General features: G+C 28.8%; 2 protein-coding genes and 1 long non-coding RNA gene across 4 annotated transcripts; 2 read left to right on the plus strand and 1 right to left on the minus strand.

Annotated features, from left to right (window-relative positions):
• Positions 1-10,657: 10,657 nt before the first annotated feature.
• On the minus strand, positions 10,658-12,647 carry LOC125584286. The gene is made up of 3 exons (XR_007321265.1): positions 11,983-12,647; positions 11,614-11,761; positions 10,658-11,402 (listed from the first exon to the last, which is right to left on the minus strand). It is a non-coding gene; the product is annotated as an uncharacterized LOC125584286 (long non-coding RNA).
• Positions 12,648-14,347: 1,700 nt separating this feature from the next.
• Positions 14,348-16,582, plus strand: LOC106436114 (peroxidase 22-like). Its single transcript, XM_013877069.3, has 4 exons — positions 14,348-14,666; positions 14,952-15,143; positions 15,238-15,406; positions 15,992-16,582. The coding sequence occupies exons 1-4, from the start codon at positions 14,439-14,441 to the stop codon at positions 16,450-16,452; spliced, it is 1,050 nt and encodes a 349-aa protein (XP_013732523.2). The 5' UTR covers positions 14,348-14,438; the 3' UTR covers positions 16,453-16,582.
• A 6,001-nt stretch (positions 16,583-22,583) lies between these two features.
• Positions 22,584-25,408, plus strand: LOC106410980 (alanine--glyoxylate aminotransferase 2 homolog 2, mitochondrial). 2 transcript variants are annotated; one of them, XM_013851629.3, is made up of 9 exons: positions 22,584-22,893; positions 23,430-23,660; positions 23,824-23,994; positions 24,088-24,231; positions 24,326-24,502; positions 24,585-24,810; positions 24,919-25,032; positions 25,114-25,237; positions 25,332-25,408. In XM_013851629.3, the coding sequence occupies exons 1-9, from the start codon at positions 22,660-22,662 to the stop codon at positions 25,384-25,386; spliced, it is 1,476 nt and encodes a 491-aa protein (XP_013707083.1). In that variant the 5' UTR covers positions 22,584-22,659; the 3' UTR covers positions 25,387-25,408. The 2 variants fall into 2 exon arrangements, with proteins under 2 accessions (XP_013707083.1, XP_013707082.1); XM_013851628.3 differs by having other exon boundaries at positions 22,586-22,893; positions 25,114-25,408.
• The last annotated feature ends 1,519 nt before the right edge of the window (positions 25,409-26,927 follow it).

The following is a 26,927-nucleotide window of genomic DNA, read 5'->3' on the forward strand; positions in this document are numbered from 1 at the left end:
AAAATAAAGAATAAGTAAATATACAATATAAAAAATACAAAAAATACATTAAACATCTATCTGAAAAGTATATTACAATAAAAAGTTATATAAGTAAATATACAAAATAAGTAATTGAAATATTACATCAAACATCTATCGTAATATTACAATTTGATATAAAAGTAAAACAGTTAGATAAGTAAATATACAATAAAAAAGTAAATATACAATATAAGAAATGGAAAAACTATATTAAACATCTATTTAAAAAATGTATAGTTTTACATTTTTATTATTTCCAGATATTTTATAAGTAAATATAAAATATAAGTCAAAGAAGCATACAATATAAGAAATATAAATATTACTTCAAACCTCTATCATAATATTATCATTTGATATAAAAACAAGAAAATTAAAATAAGTAAATATACGATATAATAAAAAATAAAAAATAGGTAAAATACAATTAAGAAATTAAAAACTAAATTAAACGTTTGTGTGAAAAAAAATGTTTAGAAAAATAAATAATAAGTAAATATACAATTTTAAAAAATAGAAATATTATATTAAACATCTATCATAATATTAGAATAAGTAAATATACAATATAAGAAAAAATGCACAATAAGTAAATATACATTTGTAGAAATAAATACTAATAAAAGAGATATTTTAAGGCTCCATATAGGGTTCACATCAGCGAAAAAAACTTCTCCCATGAGACGAGGCATCATTATTTAAAAAATAGAAAATAAATAATAAGTAAATAAACAATATAAGAAATAGAAACATTACATTAAACAATAATAATTAAATATACAATATAAGGAAAAATAAATAATAAGTAAATATACAATATAATAAATAGAAATATTACATTAAACATATATCATAATATTATCATTTAATATAAAAGTAAGAAAATTAGAATAAGTAAATACACAATATATAAAATGGAAAAAGTAAATTAAACATATATATGAAAATGCATTGTTAAATAAATAATAAGTGAATATACAATATACAAATATTACACTAAACATTTATTATAATATTACAATAAGTAAATATAAAACATAAAAAAATAATAAGTAAATATACAATATAAGAAATACAAAAAATACATTAAACATCTATCTGAAAAATATATTATTAAATAAATAATAATAAATATATAATATAAGAAATAGAAATATTACTTTAAACATCTATAATAATATTACAATTTGATATAAAAGAAAAAAAACAATTAGATAAGTAAATATACAATATAAAAAACAGAAACACTACATTAAACATCTATCTGAAAAATGTATAGTTTTACATTTTTATTATTTCCAAATATTTTATAAGTAAATATACAATATAAGTAAAACAAGCATACAATATATGTAAAAGAAACGTACATTATAAGAAATATAAATATCACGTTAAACCTCTATCATAATACTATTATTTGGTATAAAAGGAAGAAAATTAAAATAAATAAATATACGATATAAAAAAATAAACAATAGGTAAAATATAATTAAGAAATTAAAAAACTAAATTAAACATCTCTCTAAAGAAAATGTTTAGTAAAATGAATTATAAGTAAATATACAATTTAACAAATAGAAATATTATATTAAACATCTATCGTAATATTAGAATTAATAAATATACAATATAAAGAAAAATACACAATAAGTAAATATACAATATTATAACTGGAAAAACTAAATTAAAAATCAATCTGAAAAATGTAGTAAAATAAATAATAATTAAGTATATTGATTTTGACAACAATAATTAAGTATAAGAAATAAAACTACATTAAACATATGTAAGATTACTATTTTTCACTAAAAAAAGACTGCTTATCTCCATAATGTAACATTACTATTTTGTAAAAAAAAACATTATATATAATTTCGAAAATAATAAATAATATGTAAACATACAACATAAAAAATGGAAATACTACATTAAACATATGTAAGATTATCATTTTACACAAACATACAACATAAAAAAATGGAAAAACTACATTAAACATATATAAGATTACCATTTTTCACTAAAACAAACGGCTTATCTCCATAATGTAACATTACCATTTTATAAAAAAAGAAAAAAAACATAAATATAACTATTTGACTATTTGTCCAAGTTCTTCTATTAAACATTACCGTTTTACATTAAAAATGGAAAAAAACATTAAGATTTAAACATATATCTTTAAATATAAAATATAGATATTAACTAAATATAAAGTATAAGAAAGAGAAATACTCAATATATAGAAAAATAAATAATAAGTAAATATTATAAATATATAAATATATGAATTATATATACAATAATAAGTAAATGTACAATTTTTAAAATATGGAAAGAGTACATTAAATATTAAACATCTATCTTAAAATGTAAAATATAGATATTAAGTAAATAGAAAGTATAAGAAAAAGAAATACACAACTTAAAAACAATAGAAAAAGTATATTAATATTTAAACATCTATATTAAAATGTAAAATATAGATATTACGCAAATAGAAAGTATAAGAAAAAGAAATACACAATTTAAAAAAATGGAAAAAGTACATTAGTATTTAAACATCTATCTTAAAATGTAAATCTATCTTAAAATATAAAATTATTAGTAAATAGAAAGTATAAGAAATAGAAATACACAATATAAAGAAAAATAAATAATAAGTAAATATATAATATAAGTAAATACACAATTTAAAAATGGAAAATTACATTAAGATTTAAAAATATATCTTAAAATTTAAAATATAGATATTACGTAAATAGAAAGTATAACAAATGGCAATATACAATTTAAAGAAAATGGAAAATGTACATTAAGATTTAAACATCTATCTTAAAATGTAAAATAGAGATATTAAGTAAATAAAAAGTACAAGAAATGGAAATACATATACATGAAAATAAATAATAAGTAAATAATGTAAATATATAATATATGAATTATTCATATAATAATAAGTAAATACACAATTTTTTTTAAAAATGGAAAAAGTTCATTAAGCATTAAACATCTATCTTAAAATGTAAAATATATAATATAAGTAAATACACAATTTCATAAAATAGAAAAAGTACATTAAGATTTAAATATCTATTTTAAAATATAAAATATAGATATTACGTAAATAAAAAATATAAGGAATGGAAATAAACATTTAAAAAATGGAAAAAGTACATTAAGATTTAAACATCTATCTTAAAATGTACATCTATCTTAAAATGGTAGTAAATTATATAAAAATAGAAATATCACATTAAACAAAAAAAATGTATAGTTTTACATCAAGAAAGTTCCTATAAAATTCATTATTCCATCAACATCAACCTTACACTATTAAGGAAAACTTCAAAGCACTCGAGCAAAAAAATGGTTCCACCATCAACTCTTGCCGTCCCAAAAACCTTTAATGACCTTGAAGGAGATTTTTTATAACAATGAACTTTTTGTTAGGTGGATTCATTGTTGGGAAACCCGCAACTTCCAAAATCCAAACTTATTCATGGGAATTGAATTGTTTTTAATAGACTCAAAGGTATTCTTACAAATTTAAATTAATCTAATCCATAATTTTATTGTTAATATTCATACTAACTCTTTCATGATCAAACCATTACAGTTAATAATCATTCAAGCGTTTATCCCGAAACACTTCTTTCCTCACCGAATCAGGTATTGGTTCAAGTTGGTTTAGTATTGTTTTTGGTTTAATAACCGGTTTAGGATGGTCCTATTGTAAATATAATTTAAGTTGGTTTAGCATAATATGCTTAAAATAACTTAAATTAAATAATAGTAATATTATGCTTAAAATATAATTTTAGGGAGTTTTCAAATATAGTTTACAGAACATTATAGGTGATGAATTTAATTTATTAAATTCGTTTATTACTTAAAACTAAGTTTTTTTAAAAACATATTGAGTTATGAATATCAATACTGGATTGGTGAGTATAACATGAAGACAAAAATATAAATATTTCATTTTCAAGATAAGAAATCCAGCTTTTATTCAGTTACTCAATATATAATATCTTAAATTATTTTTTAAAAAATATACATAATTTATATATATAGATTAGTCTTCCAAACTTAAACTATTATATTATATAGGAATAATTTTTTTAAATAAAAATAATTTCTGATTTAAAAAAAAAATAAAAACAACAAATGGTTATTTTCAAATAATGGATGTAATTTACATTATACTATCATTTAACAAGTATTAGATACGTTTTGATATATCATTATTTTCTATTTCCAGAAACAAATAAATTGTTAAACATCAATACCATCTAGGTTAAGTATACTGACAGTACAAATTCAAACATCACAAAAAATATTTACATAAACATTATAATACAATAATTTAATAAAAAATACAATTCAAAAAATCAATATTCAAAAAATAGTTATATACTTAATATTTGAAAATCAAAGATATTTTTGCTAAAATTGTACTTACCTGGCCAAGGAGATCGACCATCTTTTTACGGATCGATCGATTGTTGAGCATGTGGTCGATCCGAAAATACTCTGCAGTTTAATTAAATATCTAAAACATTTATTCCAACACTCAACAGATAGTTTTGCTAAATATGATAACTAGATAGCCAACAAAATTACAAAAAAATATTTAAATAGTAAAAATATGTTAATTTAAAGTGTTAAAATTTAAAAATAAATTTTAATTATAACATGCATCTTAACATTTATATAAATATATATCATAACCTAAATATAAATAATTTAACAACTTAAATTTGAAAAAAATAAAAATCCCGGGTGTAGCCCGGGTTAATCCCTAGTTCCTATTAACAATCCTCCATACTTCTACTGATAAGGATCCGGAAAAATGTAAACGCTGATGATCTATCTGTTCTATTATTTTGGGATAAGTAGCGGACAGAAAATTCCATAATAGTATACTATTTGGTAACTTTGTTGTCTCCGAGTAAATTATCAGGGCAAGATTGTGAAAGTTGCTTCTGAGCTTCTATTCGCATTATTCACGGGAACTTGGAGGACAAAATCATTACAAAACCTTATTCACATGTGATTTGTATTCTATGTTTTAGGAGTATTTTTGCTAATTAGGAAGCAATCCTAGTTAAGAGGTTCGACGATGAAAATAGTATATGCTAATTAGGAAGTTATCACACAGTATATTTTGATATTAAAAAAACAGTATTATATGATTAGCAAACCTTAACACAAAACATTATATAATTTATCGCAGGTACTGACTATAGTACGTATTTAAATCAGTTCTTTGAAACATAAATGGACACTTTCTTAGGGAGTCGGATATCAAGAAAAAGCAGTTACTAATAAAAATGTTTAACACGTGATGATAGACAGATACAATGATTTCTTATACAGTTATAAACATGATTGCAAATTTGAAATAAAAATATAATTTCAAATTTAATTTCAGTATCATACAATATAATTTTCGTACTATGTACAGTTGTCATTTTTGGCGTTTAATAATCACTAGGTGATACCTGCGCTTTACGCGGAATGAATAGACTAAAATATCGAAGTTATATTGTTATATTTTAGTTGTCCAGAAAAAATATTGTTATATTTTATTAAAATTATATTGGTTCTGGAGTACGTAAAAATTGTAGAAGAATAAAAATAAATTGAGTAAATAATATGAGGTTAAAAAAAGTAAATAATATGAATTTTATAATTTAGTGGACTGATTAGGACTCGAAATTGTAAAAGAGACCAATTATTAAACCTTAATATCTATTATGAGTCAAAATACATGGTTTGGGTTAACTCTTCGTCACTTGAGATATCCATATTTTGTGAACTAAACTCAATCACAATACCTAAGAAGATTGGAAGCTGAATCGAGTGACTCAAATCTCGGGAAATTCGAACCGATAGATTGTAAATTGACAAAGGCCCTATCAACAAATCTCCATATTTAAAAGAAGTCCATATTAAATGATATTTGACTTCAAACTTAACCGAAAATAATTAAATAAATTTCCAAATTTAATGTTTATCACCATTTATGTTAATTTCGTAATAAAAAAAATTTGTTGCAAAAGTTAAGGGATTCAAAGAAATTTATTATGTCATTCTTTTTTTATTTTATTTTGCAATCACTCAAGATTAGGTTTAACTTTTTTATATACAACGTTTTGATTCTACAATATAGTTGAGTTTATATTGTCCAGGCATAACATGAATGGCACATATCCCATAAAATACATAAAATCAAAATTAATTGTTGATTTTGATTAGATAACGAAATTGGTAAGCAAAGAATATCATAGTGTTGGAAAATCAATGCACTTCCCTTAAGTGTATGAGTAACCAACCTTTACTTGATATAAGACATTAGCTGTATAATTCAAAATTTCATCATAAACTTAAATTACCAACCAACCGTTGATGCCGCAAAATAATTGATGGAAAGAAAATCAATTACTTTTAATTCTGAATATTCTAAATTTGAAGCCACAAAAATATTTAAGTTTAATCAAAATGAAAATAAACATGTTATACCAAATAAATAATATAATTCAAATGAAAATAAACATGTTATACTCAAACATAATTCACAGGTTTAACCAAGTATAATAAATATTTTCTATATGTTTAACAAAAAAAAATATAACTGATGCGACCATCTGAAAAAGTATATCAATTAGTATATTTATTCATGACCAATAATAATAGTATATCAATTAGTATATTTATTATGTTCTAAGAGAAAAACATGTAAAATATATAATGTGTAGATATATGTATACTAAATGATATATGTATAACACATAGATATATAAAATATATAATGTCACTACATTACATATACTATTTTCCTGAACAAAAACAAATGTCATTTATCGAGTCTTACGAAAGAACATGAAATTGAATATAAATCAAAAGAAGTAAATATGAAAAACTTTCAATTTGACATATATATCAAAAACTACTTCAACGTCAAATTATAGTGCCAATAGTTCTGAACAATCGACTTACTTTTGAAGAGTAAATCATGAATTTTATTTATTCATGAACCATTGCTAAGATTACAGAAATGATTTATTCTTGAACATTGGTAAGAGTATATCATATAAAAAAGGTACCAAGAGGTTATACATCCAAACAAATGACGTTACAGTCCGTTTATGTATAAAATTAATTTGGTTAACTAAAGTTAATACATTTATTCGTTTGATTATCATCCCACAAGTCTTGTAATATATTATAAGAGAAGTCTTGTAACAAATATGTCCAATGGCATTATTTTGTAAATATTCTAGTAAACTATGACTATTTTAATAAATGGGTTGAGAAGGGCTATGAAGTTGCCACATCAGTAATGACATTTCTGTTAATAACACATCAAGTAAAGATTAGTTATTAAAAATGCTCCTCAAATAATAAGAAAGGGATTTATCATACCCATTATGTGATTTCAGTCGGAGAAAGGAATCACTAGATTTTGATCTGGGCGCGAATGCATTTTTAAAAAAATATGATGCTATTTTTTTTATGTCACTATTTAGAATTAGACAAAAAACTCGAATTCGAAGAAACCGAACCGATCTCAATCCGAATAAATAGTACCAAATCGAAATTGATTAAATATCTGAATTATTCAAAATTTTGGTATTTGAAGAACTGAAACCTAATTCAATATGAACCGAAGTATTCCAAAATATATTTATATACTTATATATATTAATTATTTTTAGATTTAATATATATAAAAACATCCAGAATATATATGTTACTTTTAAGTTCGTTTAATTACTTGAAAATATATATAAATAATCAAACGTAAATATCTTAAATAGTTAAAATATACTCAAAACTCCAAAAATACTTAAATAATTATTAATTCTCTATCCAAATATTTAAACCAAACCAATTTATATGTTAAGTTAGGTACTCTGACATATGTTATTCAAATTTATATGTAATATATTATTTTTTTATAGATTTTTAAAAAAATAAAGCATATAATAAATTTTAAATTTTTTTAAATAATTTAAATTGGTTATCCAAATCCGAACTGAATTCTCAAAGATCTAAATCGAACACGAAATCCCAAACAGATCCGAAAACGAACCCGAACACCCATCCCTAATCACTATTATATATCCTACTAATGGTATTCCAGCGCTACGCGCCGGATTCGTATGTTTTATCTTAGATGAATTTACAATTCATTTTACGGTCTCAGTAAAGAAAATATTTCAAAAATATGAATATGAAAATATGTTGAAAGAAAATGATATTCATTTGATAGTGGTTAGGGACCGTAATGTATTCCTTTGTTTTGAAGTTGATTAGTTCAAAGTGGAATATCATAAGTGGTTGCGACTAATCGATTCGATAAAAGTAGAATAAAAAACCGATATTCGTAACAAAGTTAATTTAATTGGAATTTAAACATAAAGTCAAGTAGATGTTTTATTTAGAGAACATATCTATACTATGTTAAGTACCATGTGGACAGTATACGGAAGGAACGACATTTGAAGTTCTATTTTATAGACTAATTTGAATTTAAACGTGTGTAATAAGCACATGTGTTACCAGCTCGAAAAACATCTCATCATTAGTTCGTTGTATTTTGTTAGTAATTCTAGTAGATGGTTTGTCAAAATGTTGATGTTTATATTTTTGTACGCCCATTTGATTTGAGCGGCCTTGACTAAAACTGTTGATGATTTCGTGATATTATGTTTCCCCTCGAAGAGTAGCTAGCACATGCGGTGATATTTTCTTTGATTTTAAGAAGTTTTTTATAATGCTTGATAGTTGATGATTTGAATTTTAATGAAGATAGCGATATTGAATTGGTATTACCAATGACTATTTATGCTAAAATTTTATAAGTAAAGTCTGAATTGCTAAATTCTATTATTTGTTAAGGTGGACCCATTAAGTCTAAAAATGATATTTTTGCAAATTCAACTCATTATGGTAGAATGTGTAATGTCTAAAACATTCTTAAAAGTTTTGTAAAAAAAATTATTTATACTTTGAGACAAAAAGAAGATAAATATGGTAGAATTGGTATTACCAATGACTATTTATGCTAAAATTTTATAAGTAAAGTCTGAATTGCTAAATTCTATTATTTGTTAAGGTGGACCCATTAAGTCTAAAAATGATATTTTTGCAAATTCAACTCATTATGGTAGAATGTGTAATGTCTAAAACATTCTTAAAAGTTTTGTAAAAAAAAATTATTTATACTTTGAGACAAAAAGAAGATAAATAATTTTGTTCTAAAAATTATTGTGTAACACTTATGAAGATTGCATCATGCTGTAATTTTCCTTTACTTGTAATTGATGTCATTTTGCTAAGTTAGAAATTTATCTGATATATTAGTTAAGGAAATCTTTTATAATAATTCTGAAATGTCAGAGACGTAAATTATCAATCAAATTATCTAATTATATTATTTTTATTCAGCTGATTAGACCATTATAATAACACAAAATTAATATGTATTTCTTAGTACTATAGAAATATATTGATTACATATTCATATATATTCATTTGTTTTATAGTTTATCTCCAGCTGTAATACATATAATAATGTTCATTTCCTTAATCCGTTGGAATTTTGCACATAAGTCGTAGAATCAATATTTAAATTTTCTTAATAATTAAAATTAATCTATACAATTTAATTTAACTGGGAGGAGATAGAGCCAACACTAATATACATCACATTTCCTTCTGATTGTATAATTCCTAATACTTCCTAGAACTTGTACTCAGACCGGGGCGACTTGGTAGGATGACTCCACCTTTCACGGCCATCTCCATTTCGCCACCTCGTCTAACTTAGCTCAATGAATTTGCCGACTCATTGAGAAAGAAACATAAATAAATAGGATTCTGAATCAATAATATGATTACTTATTCCTTATGCTATCTGGCGAGTAGATCATTTTATCTATTTACTCTGTTTGGAACATAAGCTTTAAATTTTCTAGCAAAAGATACATTTTCAATCTTATTTTGTATTTGAGATAGAACTGGACTTGACAATGGATTAACCATTATTTACATCAAGTAATGCCCAATTTAGATTAAGAGGAACCACAACCATAGCGTAAACACCAATCTGCAGTCACATATCCGGTTGCACCAAACACAGTCCCATCGAAATCTACTCTTTAAAAACACCAAATACAATAACATTTGGATTACTATCAAGTTTTTTTTTCTGAAAAAACAATGTGGGAGAAAACAAACTTGAGCGAACGAAATTCTGTTTACATTGTTAACCAAAAACACTCAAGGTAATAGAAACTAAGATTAAACAATATTTAAAATACACATAACATCAAGACTGCTGGAAACGAAAAATGAACATCTTAATTATTGAAGAAGCAAACACGGTTTTTTTAAAAAAAATAAATTTTGTTATTGAGTTATTCTTGTTGGCGATGAAAAGTTTCCATTTTTGTTCACCGGCGTATTTCTCTCCAGCTTCACCTTCCTTCTTCCAACAATGTCCTCGTAGTCCTCCTGCATCTATTTGATATATAAGCTTTGTTACATAACCAAAAAGAATGAATAGAGACAGCTTCGAACGTTATCAAACATTTATGTTTCTAAAAAGAGAGTGAAAGTTCTTGACAAAAAAACAGAAAAGAATGACTCACTTTGGATAAGTCGGAGATGAATTCTTCTTTTTCTTTCAAAAGAAAAAAAATATGGTAAAAAATATTAATACTCTGTTTCCAAACATTAGATTCATTAGATCACCTGATCAAAATATAGACATATGATATCATATCACTAAAGTCTGCGTCTTTATAGCATATACAATGAATATTTGTGTTACAGGAATTAGAGTTTGACAAAGGGTTTTGACACACAAAAAAACACATATCATTGATAAAGGAAAAAAACCTTCAAATATGCTTGAACATCATGGAGATCATATCCTCTCTGTTTGATGTACTCTGGAAACTCAAGAGATGGAGCTTTCAAGCTCCTACTGCAGTCGCTGATGAGCCTGGTTTAATCCAGGTGAAGAATGCTTGTTTGTCCTATTAAAGGAGAGAGAGAGAGAGAATGAGTTAAGCATTCACTGTGATAAACTTCCATCTTTGAGGTCTTTGCCTGCTTCGGTAAGTTCAATGAACTTATTAAAGCCAGAGGTTGCAGCTCCTCTACCAAGAGCTGCTCCCTTGTTAACACATCCTTGCTTGCTATAAACCCATCTGTTGTATCCGGATTAGTGATTACCAGCAGCAGTGCAGGTAAATTGGAACCACTTGTGGCATTGCCCCTGAAACAGAGGGCTATGTCAACCCTGGGCCATACTTGTTGAAATCATCAAGTATGATCTGCTGATCAGCTTTCTTAAGACCCTGCATCAACACCACAAAATGTTTCAGAGTTAGTGTCCGGCAATCCAAATATTTATATATACATATCTATGTGTTAAAGATAGTGCCATGGTCCTTTTTATCTAGACTCAGTCACGTGAGAATGTAACATGACTTTCAAATAGATGATATTGTAGACAGGACTCTGCCTTCAAGCTAATTGGTTATTAGAGAATCTGGGAATTAAAATCACTTTGAGTTCCAAGATGCGTTGAAACTCCATGGGAGTTCCTTCTGGAAACAATGCATGATAAGTGTCTGCCACTGAATCTTAAGAAGTGCTTTAGCTCTGCTTATTTCACACTCACAAATTCCCAGTAGCTGGCAGCAGTTGAAGTCGTCTGCAATTATCACAAACTTCAGATTTAAAAGGCTAAAGTATATACAATAGCATACTGAAACACAAATACTTTATGATACCAACTGTGTTTTTTTTTTTGAGCAAAGGCATTATGATACCAAAATGCTTCATGCTCAGATAACATCAATAACAATTTTTTTTAGAAAACAGAGACATCAGCAGAGATACATATTCGTAAATTGGTATTATGAGATGGCTAACCTATCTGGCAAGGGAAGGAATTTCTAGAAGAATTGTCTTCATGGCCTGCTTATCTAGTAACATCTATGAAACCAAGAACAAAAAAAAAAACAAATAATCATCTTCCAACTCTAAACAGATGAAAAAGAAGGCTCTGATACATAACCTGCGAGAGAGACGTCATGCCGATTTAAGTCAAAACCGCTAAGTCAAAGTTGTGTTGTTCATCGTTGGAAGATGGGATATTTGTACTCGAAGCTTCATCGATGAGGTCAATTGAATGATGCAGAGTGGGAAAAGTGGGTTAATCACGCAAAAGTTGGGAGTAAAGAACGTATCAATGCAAGGAGGAGACGTTACGGAGAAGCAATCGACGTTTTGAGTTTTCTGGAACTTTCATCTGATAAAATACCAGGGTCTTAGGCGAGAAGGCGAGGAAAATTAATTTTACAATGGGCTTGAATTGTTTTCTGAAGCCCATTACGCAAGTGTAAAGCAAAAACCCAAACACAAGTAAAAAAGCGCAACCAATTAAATGGCGACACATGTCAACAAATGCCCACCCCTAAAGAAGGACGTGGAGAGCTAAGGTGAGAGAAAACTCTGTTTTATTATTATAGATATGTGTCATCATAGGTTACAAAAATATGTGTTATCATATAATTAATCGTATTTTATATGTACCATCAAATAAGTAATCTTATAATTAATAATATTTTATACGTACAATCATATAAATAATCAAATGTATTATAATTTTAAATTTCAATGTAAAATAGAAAAACCATAATTTAAGTTGGTGTTTGAAATTGAGCTTTGTATTGTATTTTTCTTATATATATTGAAAATATTTTTATAATGGTTATTGGAAAATATGTTAGTAAAAATCAATTTTTGAATATATGTATATTTTTGAATGAATTTTTGATATAAATCAATTTTAAATTATTATTTTGATTTGAATATGTATATCAAGTAACATAAGTCTATTACTTTTTAATATAATGTAATGAACTTTTAATTTATAAATAGCATAATCCCATTACTTTTTTTCTAACTTACTGCTATCAATGTTTCAAACAACACTATTTTTTTTTAACTGTTATATATGTTGCCAAAGAAAAGTTTAAAGTCCCACTTTAAAAAGATAGATAAATCCATTACTTTTTTTTCTAACTTACCGCTATCCATGTTTCCAAACAGCACTATTTTTTTTAATTACTATCTATATCGCCAAACAAAAGCTTAAAGTATTTCTGGTTTAATGAGATAGATTTATGCCTTGAAATAGATCTACAACTAAAAATATAAGTGGGATTGAGAACTATCTTTTTAGAATAATGCGTTGATTTGTAGTAAGTAAAATTTCCACATCCACACTATAAATGTGCATATGGAGTTAGTCAAAACAAAAATTACACAGTAAATATGATCAGTCTTACGGTTGACTAATCACAACGAAAATTGGACAGAGAAATATAAACTATACTATGTTCAAAGAATTTGATAGGCCTGAGCGTTTAACCTGGACCCGAAGATCCAAACCGGAACCGACCCAAAAATACCTGATTTGGAACCGGACCGAAAATTTACAAGTACCTTTTGGGTTTAAATTTTTTTTACCCGAAAGAACCAGAACCGAAAAGGAACCGATCCGAATAGACCCGGATCCGAAAAGAACCGACCCGAATAGACCCGACCCGATAAGAACCGATTTGTACCCGACTTAAAAACATGTATATCTAAAACTATGATGTTTTTGTGTTCTATTTTATATATATTATTTTATGATTTAGTTGAAATATCTTTTGTTAACAACATTTGTTATTATTTTTTAACATTTTTAAAGTAATATAAAACTTTAAAATGTAAAATTTAGAGTTTTAAAATGTTTTATTTTAATTATTAATAGTTTCATTTAAGTTGTTTTGTAAAATTTTAGATATATATGACAAATATTCAACTAAAGTTGATGGAATTGGGTATATCATGTTCTTTTCAGATCCTAAATACCCGAACCCGATATGGACCCGAAAAATTATGGGTATTTTATGGATATTTTAATTATAGACCCGAACCGACCCGGATCCGAGAAGAACCGACCCGAACCCGAACCGAAAATTTTTAAGTACTTATTGGATCTAAATATTTAGGATCCGAAAAGACCCAGATCCGAAAGGAACCGGCCCGAACCCGACCCGAAGACCCGAACGCCCAGGCCTAGAATCTGAGCACCGCCAATAGAAGAACCATTGAATTTTATTCTTATAACTAATTATTATTTCTCCTTCAACCACTTTAGTAAATAGATTATAGATACCTAGCTAATAGTGTATACTGTAGAAGAAAACACTCAAGCTTCTATATATAATGCTCCTTCTAGGCTTAAGCTAATTCCCCATCATCCACACTCACCACTCTTTTTTTTCTTTGATCAGCCACACTCTCAAAACCAGCTTTTGTTTCACTCCTGGAAAATGGTGGTTTCTCCTTCATTTTCTTGCAGTGTTGTGGGAGCCCTAATCCTGGGTTGCCTTCTGCTTCAAGCATCAAACTCTAATGCTCAGTTAAGGCCTGATTTCTATTTCAGAACATGCCCGCGTGTTTTTGACATCATTGGGAATATCATCGTCCGTGAAATGGGCTCTGATCCTCGTATTACCGCTAGCCTCCTCCGCCTTCACTTCCATGACTGTTTCGTTAATGTACGGACTTAATTACTCAACTTATCTTTTCATATACCCAAAGAAAAATCCACTACGTGTTCATGGATAAAAGTATGTTTAAATATATAGATCAAAGGCTAAATGGCATGCCAGATCTGAGATTATAAACACTTTCAATTAGATTAATCTTAAAATAGGCAATACAAGGAGTATGCCACATATGTATATTATCTTTTTAAAATTTGGGATAAGATGAATGTTTATCCGGCTTTTCCCAAAATCTTGTTGACAATATGGTCATGTAGTGTAATATGGTTTTTGTAGGGCTGTGATGCCTCGATCCTGCTGGACACTTCCGCATCGTTCAGGACTGAGAAAGATGCTCTGCCAAACGCAAATTCGGCTAGAGGATTTAACGTCATAGATAGAATGAAAACTCAGATTGAGAGAGCTTGCCCAAGAACAGTGTCTTGTGCAGATATTCTCACTATCGCTTCTCAAGTATCAGTCGTTTTGGTATATTACATACTTACATCAAGGCTTATAATATGTATGAATTAATCGAGAGTAGTATGAATGTTGACGTTAATTAGCTTTTTATGTTATGTAGTCAGGAGGTCCAAGTTGGTCGGTTCCGTTGGGGAGGAGAGACGGCTTACAAGCTTTCTTCGATGGGGCTAATACACTACTTCCTTCTCCATTTTTCACTCTTGATGAACTTAAAGCAAGTTTTGCTTTCGCTGGTCTAAACCGCACCTCAGATCTAGTCGCTCTTTCTGGTAAAATTTCATGTTTATTACAATATATGATCATCCTTTTATCTAGATACACTTTATCTTTATATGTTGATAGTTAGCTAGATTCACTTATCAACTCAAGTATCTAGCAAAATGCAAAGTTAATTCGCATTTTAATCTAATTTTATAATATTATAGGTAGTTTTTAAGAAAATAGATATATATGTTATTTATACTTTTCTTTTTTTTCAAAGATAAAAATAAAAAATAAAAAATATATACAATTATTATTAATAATGGTGAATTGTAAACTTTTAAAAACTAGTAATACTTATTAAAATACTATTAGTTTTAAATTATAGAAAATATCTTATTCAAAAAATAATGCAGTTATAATCAAATTTTAATATATCTTTTTAAATGTGTGAAACACAAAAAAATACATCTTTTAAAAACAGAGTGAGTATATATTTATTGAATAAAAGTAGAATTAATTTTGAATTATAAGATGAATTTGTAGAATGACAAAACATGCTAATCATCATTTTTTTTTTTTTTTGTTCCCTAATAATCATCATATTTGATTAAACATAAAGAAAAATGTATCTATATAAACCTTATTGTTAGGGGCCCACACATTTGGAAGAGCACAATGTCAACTTGTGACACCTCGTCTCTACAATTTCAACAATACCAATGGCCCAGACCCGAGTATTGACACAACTTACCTCACCCAACTGCGTGCATTGTGCCCTGAAAACGGAGACGGAACCGTTGTGGCCAACTTCGACCCCGTCACTCCAAATACTTTCGATAATCAATACTACACCAATCTTCGTAACGGGAGAGGTCTGATTCAGAGTGATCAAGAACTATTTTCGACTCCTCAAGCCGACACGATTCCACTAGTGGAGCAATACAGCAGCAACAGGTCCGTGTTCTTTAAAGCATTCGTTGAAGCAATGATTCGGATGGGAGATCTTCAGCCTTTGACAGGAAACCAAGGCCAGATAAGACTGAATTGTAGGGTCGTGAACTCAAGGAGGAGTGTGGAGAATGACGATGATGGTGTTGTGAGTTCGATTTGATCATGTCGGAGATATGGATATGTAAGAAAGCATAAAATGCATGGGTAATGATATATGTATTGCGACTAAATAAATGTTCTCACGAATAATGTATGAGATAATTATGAAATTCGAATTTAGGATTACTGAATGTTTCCTATAATTCTCAAGTCCACTTTTCTCTTCTTAACACTACCGACATCGAGTGTAGAGGACCACTCCTTTTTTTAGTGTTTTGAGTTTTGTGTTTGTTTTTAGCTATAGTACTATCTATGTTCTCTATCGTACTGTGATATAGCCGGTTTGGTTTTATTGTATCTGCCGTGAACGTTTTCTCCTTCAATGAAAAGTAAAGGATCTATAAAATGTTGTTTGTTAAAATAAGGTTATTGCTTGATTCGATTTTCTGATTACTAAAATGTTTATGATTTTCGTAATGCAATGACTCGTCTTGTTTATTCATAAGATATATCAGTTTCAAGTTTGTAGCATAGTAAATTTTGATTTAATTCAACATTATAACAAAGTTTATAACACACCGCCAAACAAAAACATGAAGAGTTTTGAGTAGTAATTATATATCATAGCGGTAAATAATGTACAGTTTAAATGGTTATCACTCAAATGATGGATGAACAAAACAATTCAACGAAAATGATACCATCATCTAATTTTGCATTGTCTTTGTTTTTCTTTTTACAATTCTGCCTTTTTGTACAGCTCAACGTTACCAGTAAAAACGTTTATCGCTTTGTGTTATCATTCATACCCTGATACCCACAATTGAATACAGTATCTAGTTTGCATATTGCTTTATTGAAATATGTTTCCTTATTAAACGAGAGCATTGCCTAGCTATTTTTGGCGACGATGAAACAAACATCTACTAGGTGTTTACCCGTAATTTTGCGGATAGTTTTATTATATAAAGAAATATATATTATATTTACAATGTTATAATTTTTGTATAATAATTAGAAATTTAAAAATGTTAACTTTTAATTTCAAATATTTGGATAATCAAAAATTTCATTATATATTTTTAGAAGATATGTGAGATTTAAAAACACAAACCTTAGTCATTAAAAACCTTTCTCTTACAGAAAAGAATATTTTGGTTTAACACATGAAAAACCAAAAATATTCTAGCTCTCAAGAAAAAAAAATGAATATGTTTTTTGTGTAACTCCAATATGACCAATATAATGATCGGATGCTTTTATCATGAAAGATCTTTTGTAAACGGTTTTGTGTGGGTTTTAAAAACATAAAAATTATAATAATTCCTTACCTACAAATATTATTCTTTTATATAATAATATATAACCATTAAATTTATTTCTATAAAAATGCTAAAGTATTTTATTTAATTATATATAACTAACTGATAAAAATAAAGACATTGATAAAACATATATATTCTTTCTCTAATTCTACAATTAGTTACCATAAATCACTATGTGTAATATCATTTGTGTTATTTGGTAATCTGTATTAATTAGTTCTAGAGTTACCTTTTATTTTTAGATCTGATTAAAATAATAACAAATAAATGTTAACAACCAATCAAATTATAACTATTTTTAAAAACTTAATCTATTAAAGACACATAATCAAAAGTCAATTAAGTGGTTTCTCAATTAATATATAGTAAGATTTATCTCTTTAAAACTAAGAATAAATTGGTTAATGTAAACATAAAAACATGTATTAGAAAAATGGTAGTTTAAACAGTTTTTCTCATAATTTGTTCCAAATCAAACTTTCTCACTCATTTTTTTAATTTAGTGTTAAACATAAAATTCAAATGGGTTAAGCAAATAAATTCTTCATTAAATTATCTTTGATCATTACACTATTTTATCAAACTCTAACTCATTCAACCAAATGTTTTTAATTAAAACTAATCATAGTTTACTTATATTTTAAAATTATTGTTTTAATTTATTTTAAATTAAATTAAAACATACCTATATTAATTGAATTTGATTAACTAATAAGAAAAAATAATATTTCAAATTTTAAATAACCAAATGTCAATATATTAGGCATATATACTTAATATTAATGTGAGATCCAATATTATATGAAACAAAATGTTTTTATTTGTATAAATTTTGTGAAAATTTTATTACGTACATTTTATAAGTTTATTATAGCGTAAAAATACATCTCATTAATTTTTAAATATTTTTTTCTTACTTTCTATTTACATTATATTTTTCATCTTTGACTTTAACAATTGTAGAGATCGTCGTTTTTAAATGACTTACCATAGAATAATGTTAATTCATCTGTTTATATTAATAGATGAATTAAATTAACTTTTTCTTGATTAATATACGTTTAAATAACTTACCGTATAATTTTTTTGTTCTAAAATATAAAAATATTTTAATCATTTCTAAAAGTTATACCGCATATATGATATCACATTGTCATTGGAAAATGATTGGAATTTTTTAGAATTATATATTTGACTGTTTTGCATTTATTTGACACATGTTTATACTATATATATAGTGAATGAGTGAATTTAATTAATATGATTAAGTTTAGATTAATTAGTTTTCTAAAATCTATGATTTATTTTATTCACTGCTAATATAAACATAACAAAACCGTTTTTATAATTGTTTCTATAGTATCATATGTATTTTATATGTATCTGATCAATTTATATAATGTAATCTAGATATTTAATTATTTCTATAAACAAATTATGTTAATTCATCTATATTTAAGATGCTTAACTGTATGTTTGTAAACATAGATTTGATTATGTAATTCTATGAATAGTTTCATTTTAAAAACTTTAATTAAATAAATGAAAAATGAAAAATCATCGACCAATCAAATTATAACAATTAATTGGAAAACTCTTCTATGAGCAACACATCAGCATAAATCATTAAAGTGACTTCTCAATTAATATATATGAGGATGAAGATTGTCTTACATGGTCACGTTATTTGAGAGTTTAGATATAGGGAAAATATGTAACTCGAAAATGTATTCATTTTTATGATTAATATTAATTTAAGAACACTACAAACTTAATGATATTTAAACATAATCAAACTACAATAAAGAAATCGCAAAATACTAAAGTTTTAATTCTGGTAAACAAACAAATGCCTAAAACGAAAAAAAAATATACACTCAAAAGCCTAATATAAAATAGGTGTAAGCAGTTTGACCTAAAGAAGAAGAAGATGTAAGCAGATTTGGTTGGAGGAATTGGTACATTATCAACTCCCCCTTTTCCTCTCTTGTCCTTCATATTTCCAATGTAATAATATATTCCCTCTTTTTCATGAAATCTGATACTTTAGATATCAGACATCTATATCCAAACTGTCTAACCTCTCAATACAATTCATTATTGATTTATACATATTATGCAATAACAACTAAACATTCAAAACTATTTAGAAACAATTTTGTAAATATATATTATAACTGAATAAAATAATAAAACATAAAATCTTCACATTAAGACAATTTATCAGCCAAAATAATATGCCATACTAGTGTGTACTAATGTTACTGTTGTGTCATTATTCATTCAAAGACCACATAATACATGCGGCATGCCATAGACAAAAAATAACAAAAAAATTGACCGTTCAATTTTAACCCGGTGAAAAACAAATTGTTGACAAACAAAACAAAAGTCTATACTAATCTCAGTCTTTATCTAACGCTACGGAGTTAATATAAAAATAAAGGGATAAGACGAACAGCATCATGCTCATCGGTCTAAGTGTGTTAGCTTACACGGCAAACAGAAAACAATTTAGATCTTTATTAAACGCATTTGTTTATCCAGCGGAAACAAAGCAATTAGACGCAACTGTTACAATACTAAGAAAACATAATCCAACCCACTAATTGAGTTCATTAGGACTAACAAATAAACAAACCAGCAGTTCCACTAGCTTAGCACGTGCCCCATACACATATGGTCCCCTCCATGCATTTGTATTTTATACAACTCTATGCTAAGGTTAGACAATTAATTATGTGTCTTATCTTTGGGAATATAGAACCATTTCAATTTTGTAGCTATCATGAAAAAAAGAACAAATTATATATTATTGTTTTGGACCGTAGATGTTCAGTCTCGTGATTGACACACATGACACATCCCATTTCACCTAACGCATTACTCTTTTTTGTACAATACCAAATACACTCGAACAATATGTTTTATCGCTTTCTCTTAACCATACACATGCAACTTGATCTAGGTCTGTTTATTCACGAAACAACTTGCGTATTAAACATTTACTTATACATTTAGGAGCGTATTCAACCAAGAGTTTCCAGTGATTTGTATTAAAATGACAAATCCACTATTATTCAAACATAGATTAAAAAAACAATTTAAAATCCAATGTTATTGAACTTGTCATTTCATTAAACACTCTAAAATCCACTGTTATTAAACAAAATTTAAGTTGGAGAATTTATAGTACTTTAATTGTTTCTAGAGTATTTGAGGGGAGTTCTTTAGTTATAAAAATAAAAATTCAAATCTCACTGTTTTAGATGAGATTCTAGAGTGTTTTAACAAAAATCACACCAATTTTTTTAATTCTTCTGCAATCATCTACAATCTCATTAAAAATCAAATTACTTCAAATTTCAGATTCAATACACTCCTTACTATTGCCTCTTGAAAGGAAAATGAGTTGGGATGTGGGTTCGCTATTCTTCTGAACGCTTTATTTTTAGATATGTAAACCAAAAAGGCATTAAAAATTTAGATTCGCTTTTCTATAATTTTTTTTAAAATGGTTGAATGTGGTAAAATAACTGATAATTAGTACATGTATGTATTCTTGTTGTAAAATACCGTAATGAAGTGTATTTAAGTAGTCAAAACTAATTATAGAAGTAAATCTTTAACCAAACAAAAATGTTAGTAAAAAACAGAAAAAATCTGTTAAATATTAGCGAAAATGATTTTTTCCCTCCTGGAGTACTTTGAGGATTTACATGCAATGTTTACTACTAATTCTAGACTCGAATGTCTGTTGACATTCAATACATTCATTGAATAGTAATAATCTCATTTAAAGAGTCTTTTGTTTTCTGTCAGTGTTTACATAAATTAATTTGTGTACACTAAGGAAAAAATCTTACAAAATCGAAAATATTATGTTGAAAAAAAAATCTCAAATATTTGACTTGGTTGAGTTTTCCAAAATTTAGAATATATATGTACTATTTTCTGAGAATTTACCATTAAATTGTTAGGGAGTTCAAAATTTGGGATGTGGATTGGCTATTCTGAACTTTTTATTTTTAGATATGTAGCCAAAAATGCATTAAAATTTTAGATTCGCTTTTCTATAAATTTTTTAAAATGGTTGAATGTGGTAAAATAATTGATAATTAGTACATACTATGTATTTTTGTTGTAAAATATCGAAGTGAAGTGTATTTAAGTAGTCAAAACTGATTATAGAAGTAAATCTTTAACGAAACAAAAATGTTGGTAAAAACAGAAAAAAATCTGTTAAATATCAGCGAAAATGATTTTTCCCCCTCCTGGAGTTTGAGGATTGACATGCAATGTTTACTTCTAATTCTAGACTCGAATGTCTTTTGACTTTTATGTCAGTCAATACATTCCTTGAATAGTAATAATCTCATTTGAAGAGTCTTTTGTTTTCGGTCAGTTTACAGAAATTAATTTGTGTACACTAAGGAGAAAATCTTAGAAAATCGAAAATATTATGTTCAAAAAAATATCTCAAATATTTGAATTGGTTGAGTTTTCCAAAATTTAGAAAATATATGTACTATTTTCTGAGAATTTACCATTAAATTGTTAGGGAGTTCAAAGTTTAGTTTTCATCACTTAAAATTTTGGTTTATACATAACTTCCGAATTTATAAAAAATCGATTATTTTGTTAATTTTATTTGTAAGAAATGAAAATTGTTTAACTATAATAAAAAGGTTAATTTTTGTTTCAACTCAATCATGAAAACATGAGAGAATCCCGTAATTAAATAAAACGTTAACAGGGACCAGCCTGTCAAATCAAGTTCCGTAACTACATACACCTGCGACACGTCAGCATTGATCCAACGGCGTCAAGCCTCGTCATCAAATCTCTATATATATCAACATCATCTCTCTCCGTTCCCATCATCATTGTAACCATCGAAGCAGTCTCTGCCAAAACAGAGAGAGAGAGAGATAATCAAAATAATGCAGAGATTCACGGCGAAAAGATCGCTCCAGAACGTTTCCGCTTCCCTCTTGCGGCGATGCATCTCAACGACGTCTCAGACGGCTTCCGTCAAGGACACCGACGAGTTTCTAGCTAGGCTTCCGCCGTTCGATTACGCTCCGCCGCCGTATTCCGGCCCCTCCGCCGATGAAATCCTCAACAAAAGGAAGGAGTTCCTCAGCCCTTCCATGCCTCTCCTCTTCAGAAAGCCGGTAACGTTTTTGATCGTAATCGCTAATTTTTCTCGATTAATTTTTTTTTTTTTTTATCGATTGGTTATGAATCTCGTGATTTGATCGTCATCGGAATATTCTGTGGCCAATGAAGGAATCTATTAAATATAATTATAAATTATTGTTGAATCTCTTTTTCTGTTTTTATTTGTTTTTAATGTCACGTGGCCATGTCCGGTCTTATCCATAGCATTGGCCATGTCCGGTCTTATCCATAGCATTGGCCATGTCCGGTCTTCTCATGCATAGCCGAATAAAACGTTTGCCATGTCTGGTGACTCAGGTCTCATGAATAGCTGAAAGAAACATTCATTTGGAAAAAAGCACACACAAATTTTAAAGAATTAATATACACTTTATGCACAAAAATAAAATAAAATAATATACAGTAGTTTGTAGCCATGAATTGTAAAAAAGAATTATTAATTAAGATAAATACAAAAACGTTTATACCCAAAATTTCATGATGTGGAGGATTTGAAAATCGAATTAACTTGAATTTAATTTTTATTCAGCTGAACATTGTGGATGGGAAGATGCAGTATCTATTCGATGAGAGTGGTAGGAGATACTTGGACGCCTTTGCAGGAATCGCAGTTGTGAACTGTGGACATTGTCACCCTGATGTGGTTGAGCCTGTTATCAATCAGATCAAGCGGCTCCAGCATCCTACCGTTATGTACCTTAACCATGCCATTGCTGAGTTCTCTGAAGCTCTCGCTTCCAAACTCCCTGGTGATCTCAAGGTACTAAAGGGACCATTCGTGTTCTGTTTTTCTTTGTTTGTTCTGTGTTCCAAACTCCCTGATGATATCAATATACTACATGAACATGCTTGCTTTTTTTTTTTTTTTTGTGGTTTCTGTTCCAAATTTGATTACTTTATGGGGTTTGGTTTTATTGGAATAGGTTGTGTTCTTCACCAACTCAGGGACGGAGGCTAATGAATTGGCACTCATGATGGCTAAGTTGTATACTGGATGTCAAGACATTGTTTCGATTCGAAACGGGTATCACGGGAACGCCGCTGGAACAATGGGAGCTACTGGTCATAGCTTGTGGAAGTTCAACGTTGTTCAGGTACTATAGACATTTTGTTCTGAGTTTTTTCTTGAACTATGATGAGATATCTGTGTTCTGATATTTGTTTTTTTGTTCTCTTGCTGCTGGCAGACTGGAACTCACCACGCTTTAAACCCGGATCCGTATAGAGGTGTGTTTGGTTCTGATGGAGAGAAGTATGCAAGAGATGTGCAAGATCTCATCCAATATGGCACCACCGGACACATTGCTGGTTTCATTTGTGAAGCTATTCAGGTAACCAGATTTTTACTAGTGTTGAAATTTCTCTTTACAATCGAAGAGTGAAATGATAATCGTTGAGAAATAATATCACTGCGAATGTGAATAGGGAGTTGGAGGGATGGTGGAACTAGCTCCAGGCTATATGTCAGCAGCTTATGATATTGTGAAGAAGGCTGGAGGATTGTTCATTGCGGATGAAGTTCAGTCTGGATTCGCTCGCACTGGCAACTTCTGGGGCTTTGAGGCTCACAATGTCGTCCCTGACATAGTTACTATGGCAAAGGTTTAGATTTTGATTCTGCCTCTACAGTCCTGAAAGAAGCAACAGAAACTGATTTGTCTTTTCTTTGATGATATGCAAACAGGGAATTGGGAATGGGTTTCCTTTGGGAGCGGTTGTGACAACTCCGGAGATAGCTGGAGTATTGACACGCCGATGCTACTTCAACACATTTGGTGGGAATGCTGTGGCTACTACAGCTGGTCTCGCTGTTCTGAATGTGATTGAGAAAGAGAAGCTTCAGGAAAATGCATCCATGGTCGGATCTTACCTCAAAGGAAAACTCAGTCAGCTGAAAGAGAAACACGAAAGTAAATCTCTCTCTCCCTCTCTCCCTCTCTCCCTCTCTCCTCTCTCTATGTGTCCGCTTAAACTTTGTTCTTAAACTTGCTCAATGTGTCTATGCTTCTTTAATGTAGTTATCGGGGATGTAAGGGGAAGAGGACTGATGCTTGGAATAGAGCTGGTAAGTGATCGCAAGCTCAAGACTCCTGCGACGGCCGAGACTCTGCACATCATGGATCAAATGAAAGGTTTGTTGGTTTTGTGTTTTCTTTACTCGTCTTAGCTGTTGAAATTAAACTAACATGTCTTTGTAATGAATGTTGTTACAGAGTTGGGTGTGTTGGTTGGGAAAGGAGGCTACTTTGGAAACGTGTTTAGAATCACACCACCTCTCTGCTTCACTAAGGAAGACGCGGACTATCTCGTGGAAGCCATGGACTACTCAATCTCCAAGATGTGAAGAAGACAAAATGATAAGTAAATGTCTCCTTGTGGGAGATTAATAAGTTGTGGTTAAGTTATGCTTGTTACTTTACTTTTGAACAACCAAAATGATTGATGAGCCAACATCTCGTTGCTTCTCAATCATTCTGTTTTCTTAAATAAAACGCATGTTTTCTTTTATTTTACGTGTCAAAATGTTTACATTTAGTACAAACATCAGAACTCCACATCTAGCATGATCATCAAGAGAACAATGGAAACATGTATAGAAACTACAAATAGCTTCTTTTCACAATTGTGACCATCCAAAAAAAAAACGTTTCTCTCTGCTATGTTGCAAATAATCTCAATAGTTATTTTACCAACGAATCCAGTTATACGCATAATGAAAGGCTTTCATGAACTTCCAGGGCTGGACAACACAGCCACATGCATTGTCTCGAAGGAAGACCTTGCTGTGTCTGATATAAATTGTCTTCTGAAGCTGGGGAGATTTGCCATGATACAGCTGTGGAGTCTAACGGGACACTAAAAGCAGAAAATAAAATTCAGAAAAGCCCACTGGTAAGTAGTGTATCTTAAGTCCCATGACATCTCTGGATCAAAGTGACAGAGACACATAAACCAAATCTCCCTGTAAGAGTATTCTTGATGAAAAACACATAGATTCTTCACCAGTGAATAGTATGAACCTTTTAGAGAGTTTGATTATCTAACAGTCAGTTAAAGTGCAGACAACTTGTGCAAGCAGTGCATTAGAAGATGAAGAATTGATGATGGAATCAGTTAGTAGCAGCAATCTCATGTTCCAGTCCAAGGACAGTCTCTCACTGAGTGTTCAATCTTTAACACTAGAAGTCGCTGAACCATCTTCAGAAGTGGCTAGACATGCTCTGATTAACGGAGACAATGATGGAAACAAGGTGGATCCAATTGGTTCTTCAAGATATATCTGGTCCTCCTTTTGATGTTAGAAAGTCCAACTTTCCCTTCTGAAACTCTGTCATTTAGTTCAATTTCTGAAGCAAGCAGATACGCTACACGGCCATTGACAAGAACTGTATGGTTGATCATTCTCCAAATTTAGTAAAACTCAGGCACGTGTCCTCAAGTGCTTTTGATAGTCAGAGTGGACAGGTACCTCTCGCTGATAATGATGTTGAGACAAACTCAGAGGATAATCTTGATGATGAAACCGATTGCATTACAGTGACTAATGCAGTTGCTGGCGTTGATTCTCGCTCGAAGCTCAATTTCTGAGATCTCCAAGGAACACTCATGTGCATTTGGCACCACCTAGAGCTCCATGAAGACACACTGGATAATGGAATGTTCATGTCTGCTGGATGTCAAGATATTGTTTCGATTTGGAAACGGGTATCATGGGAATGCGGCTGCAACAATGGGGGCTACTGCTCAAAGCATGCAAGAGATGTGCATCTCATACAATATGACACTACCGAACACATTGCTGGTTTCCTTTGTGAAGCTACACAGATAACCAGCGCTTTACTAGTGTTGAACTTCATGTATAATCAAAGACTGAATGATTCTCATTGACAAATAATATCACTATGTTTTCTTCTTATTTACAAACATGACAACACATGATAAACAATGTACAGAAAGAAATTTTCACAATCCCAAAGACCTATGTTGATGGTGCAAATAATACGGCCTGTATCAAACCAATTCACCA

The sequence above is a fragment of the Brassica napus genome, chromosome C3 (assembly GCF_020379485.1).
Source record: "Brassica napus cultivar Da-Ae chromosome C3, Da-Ae, whole genome shotgun sequence".
NCBI lineage: Eukaryota > Viridiplantae > Streptophyta > Magnoliopsida > Brassicales > Brassicaceae > Brassica > Brassica napus.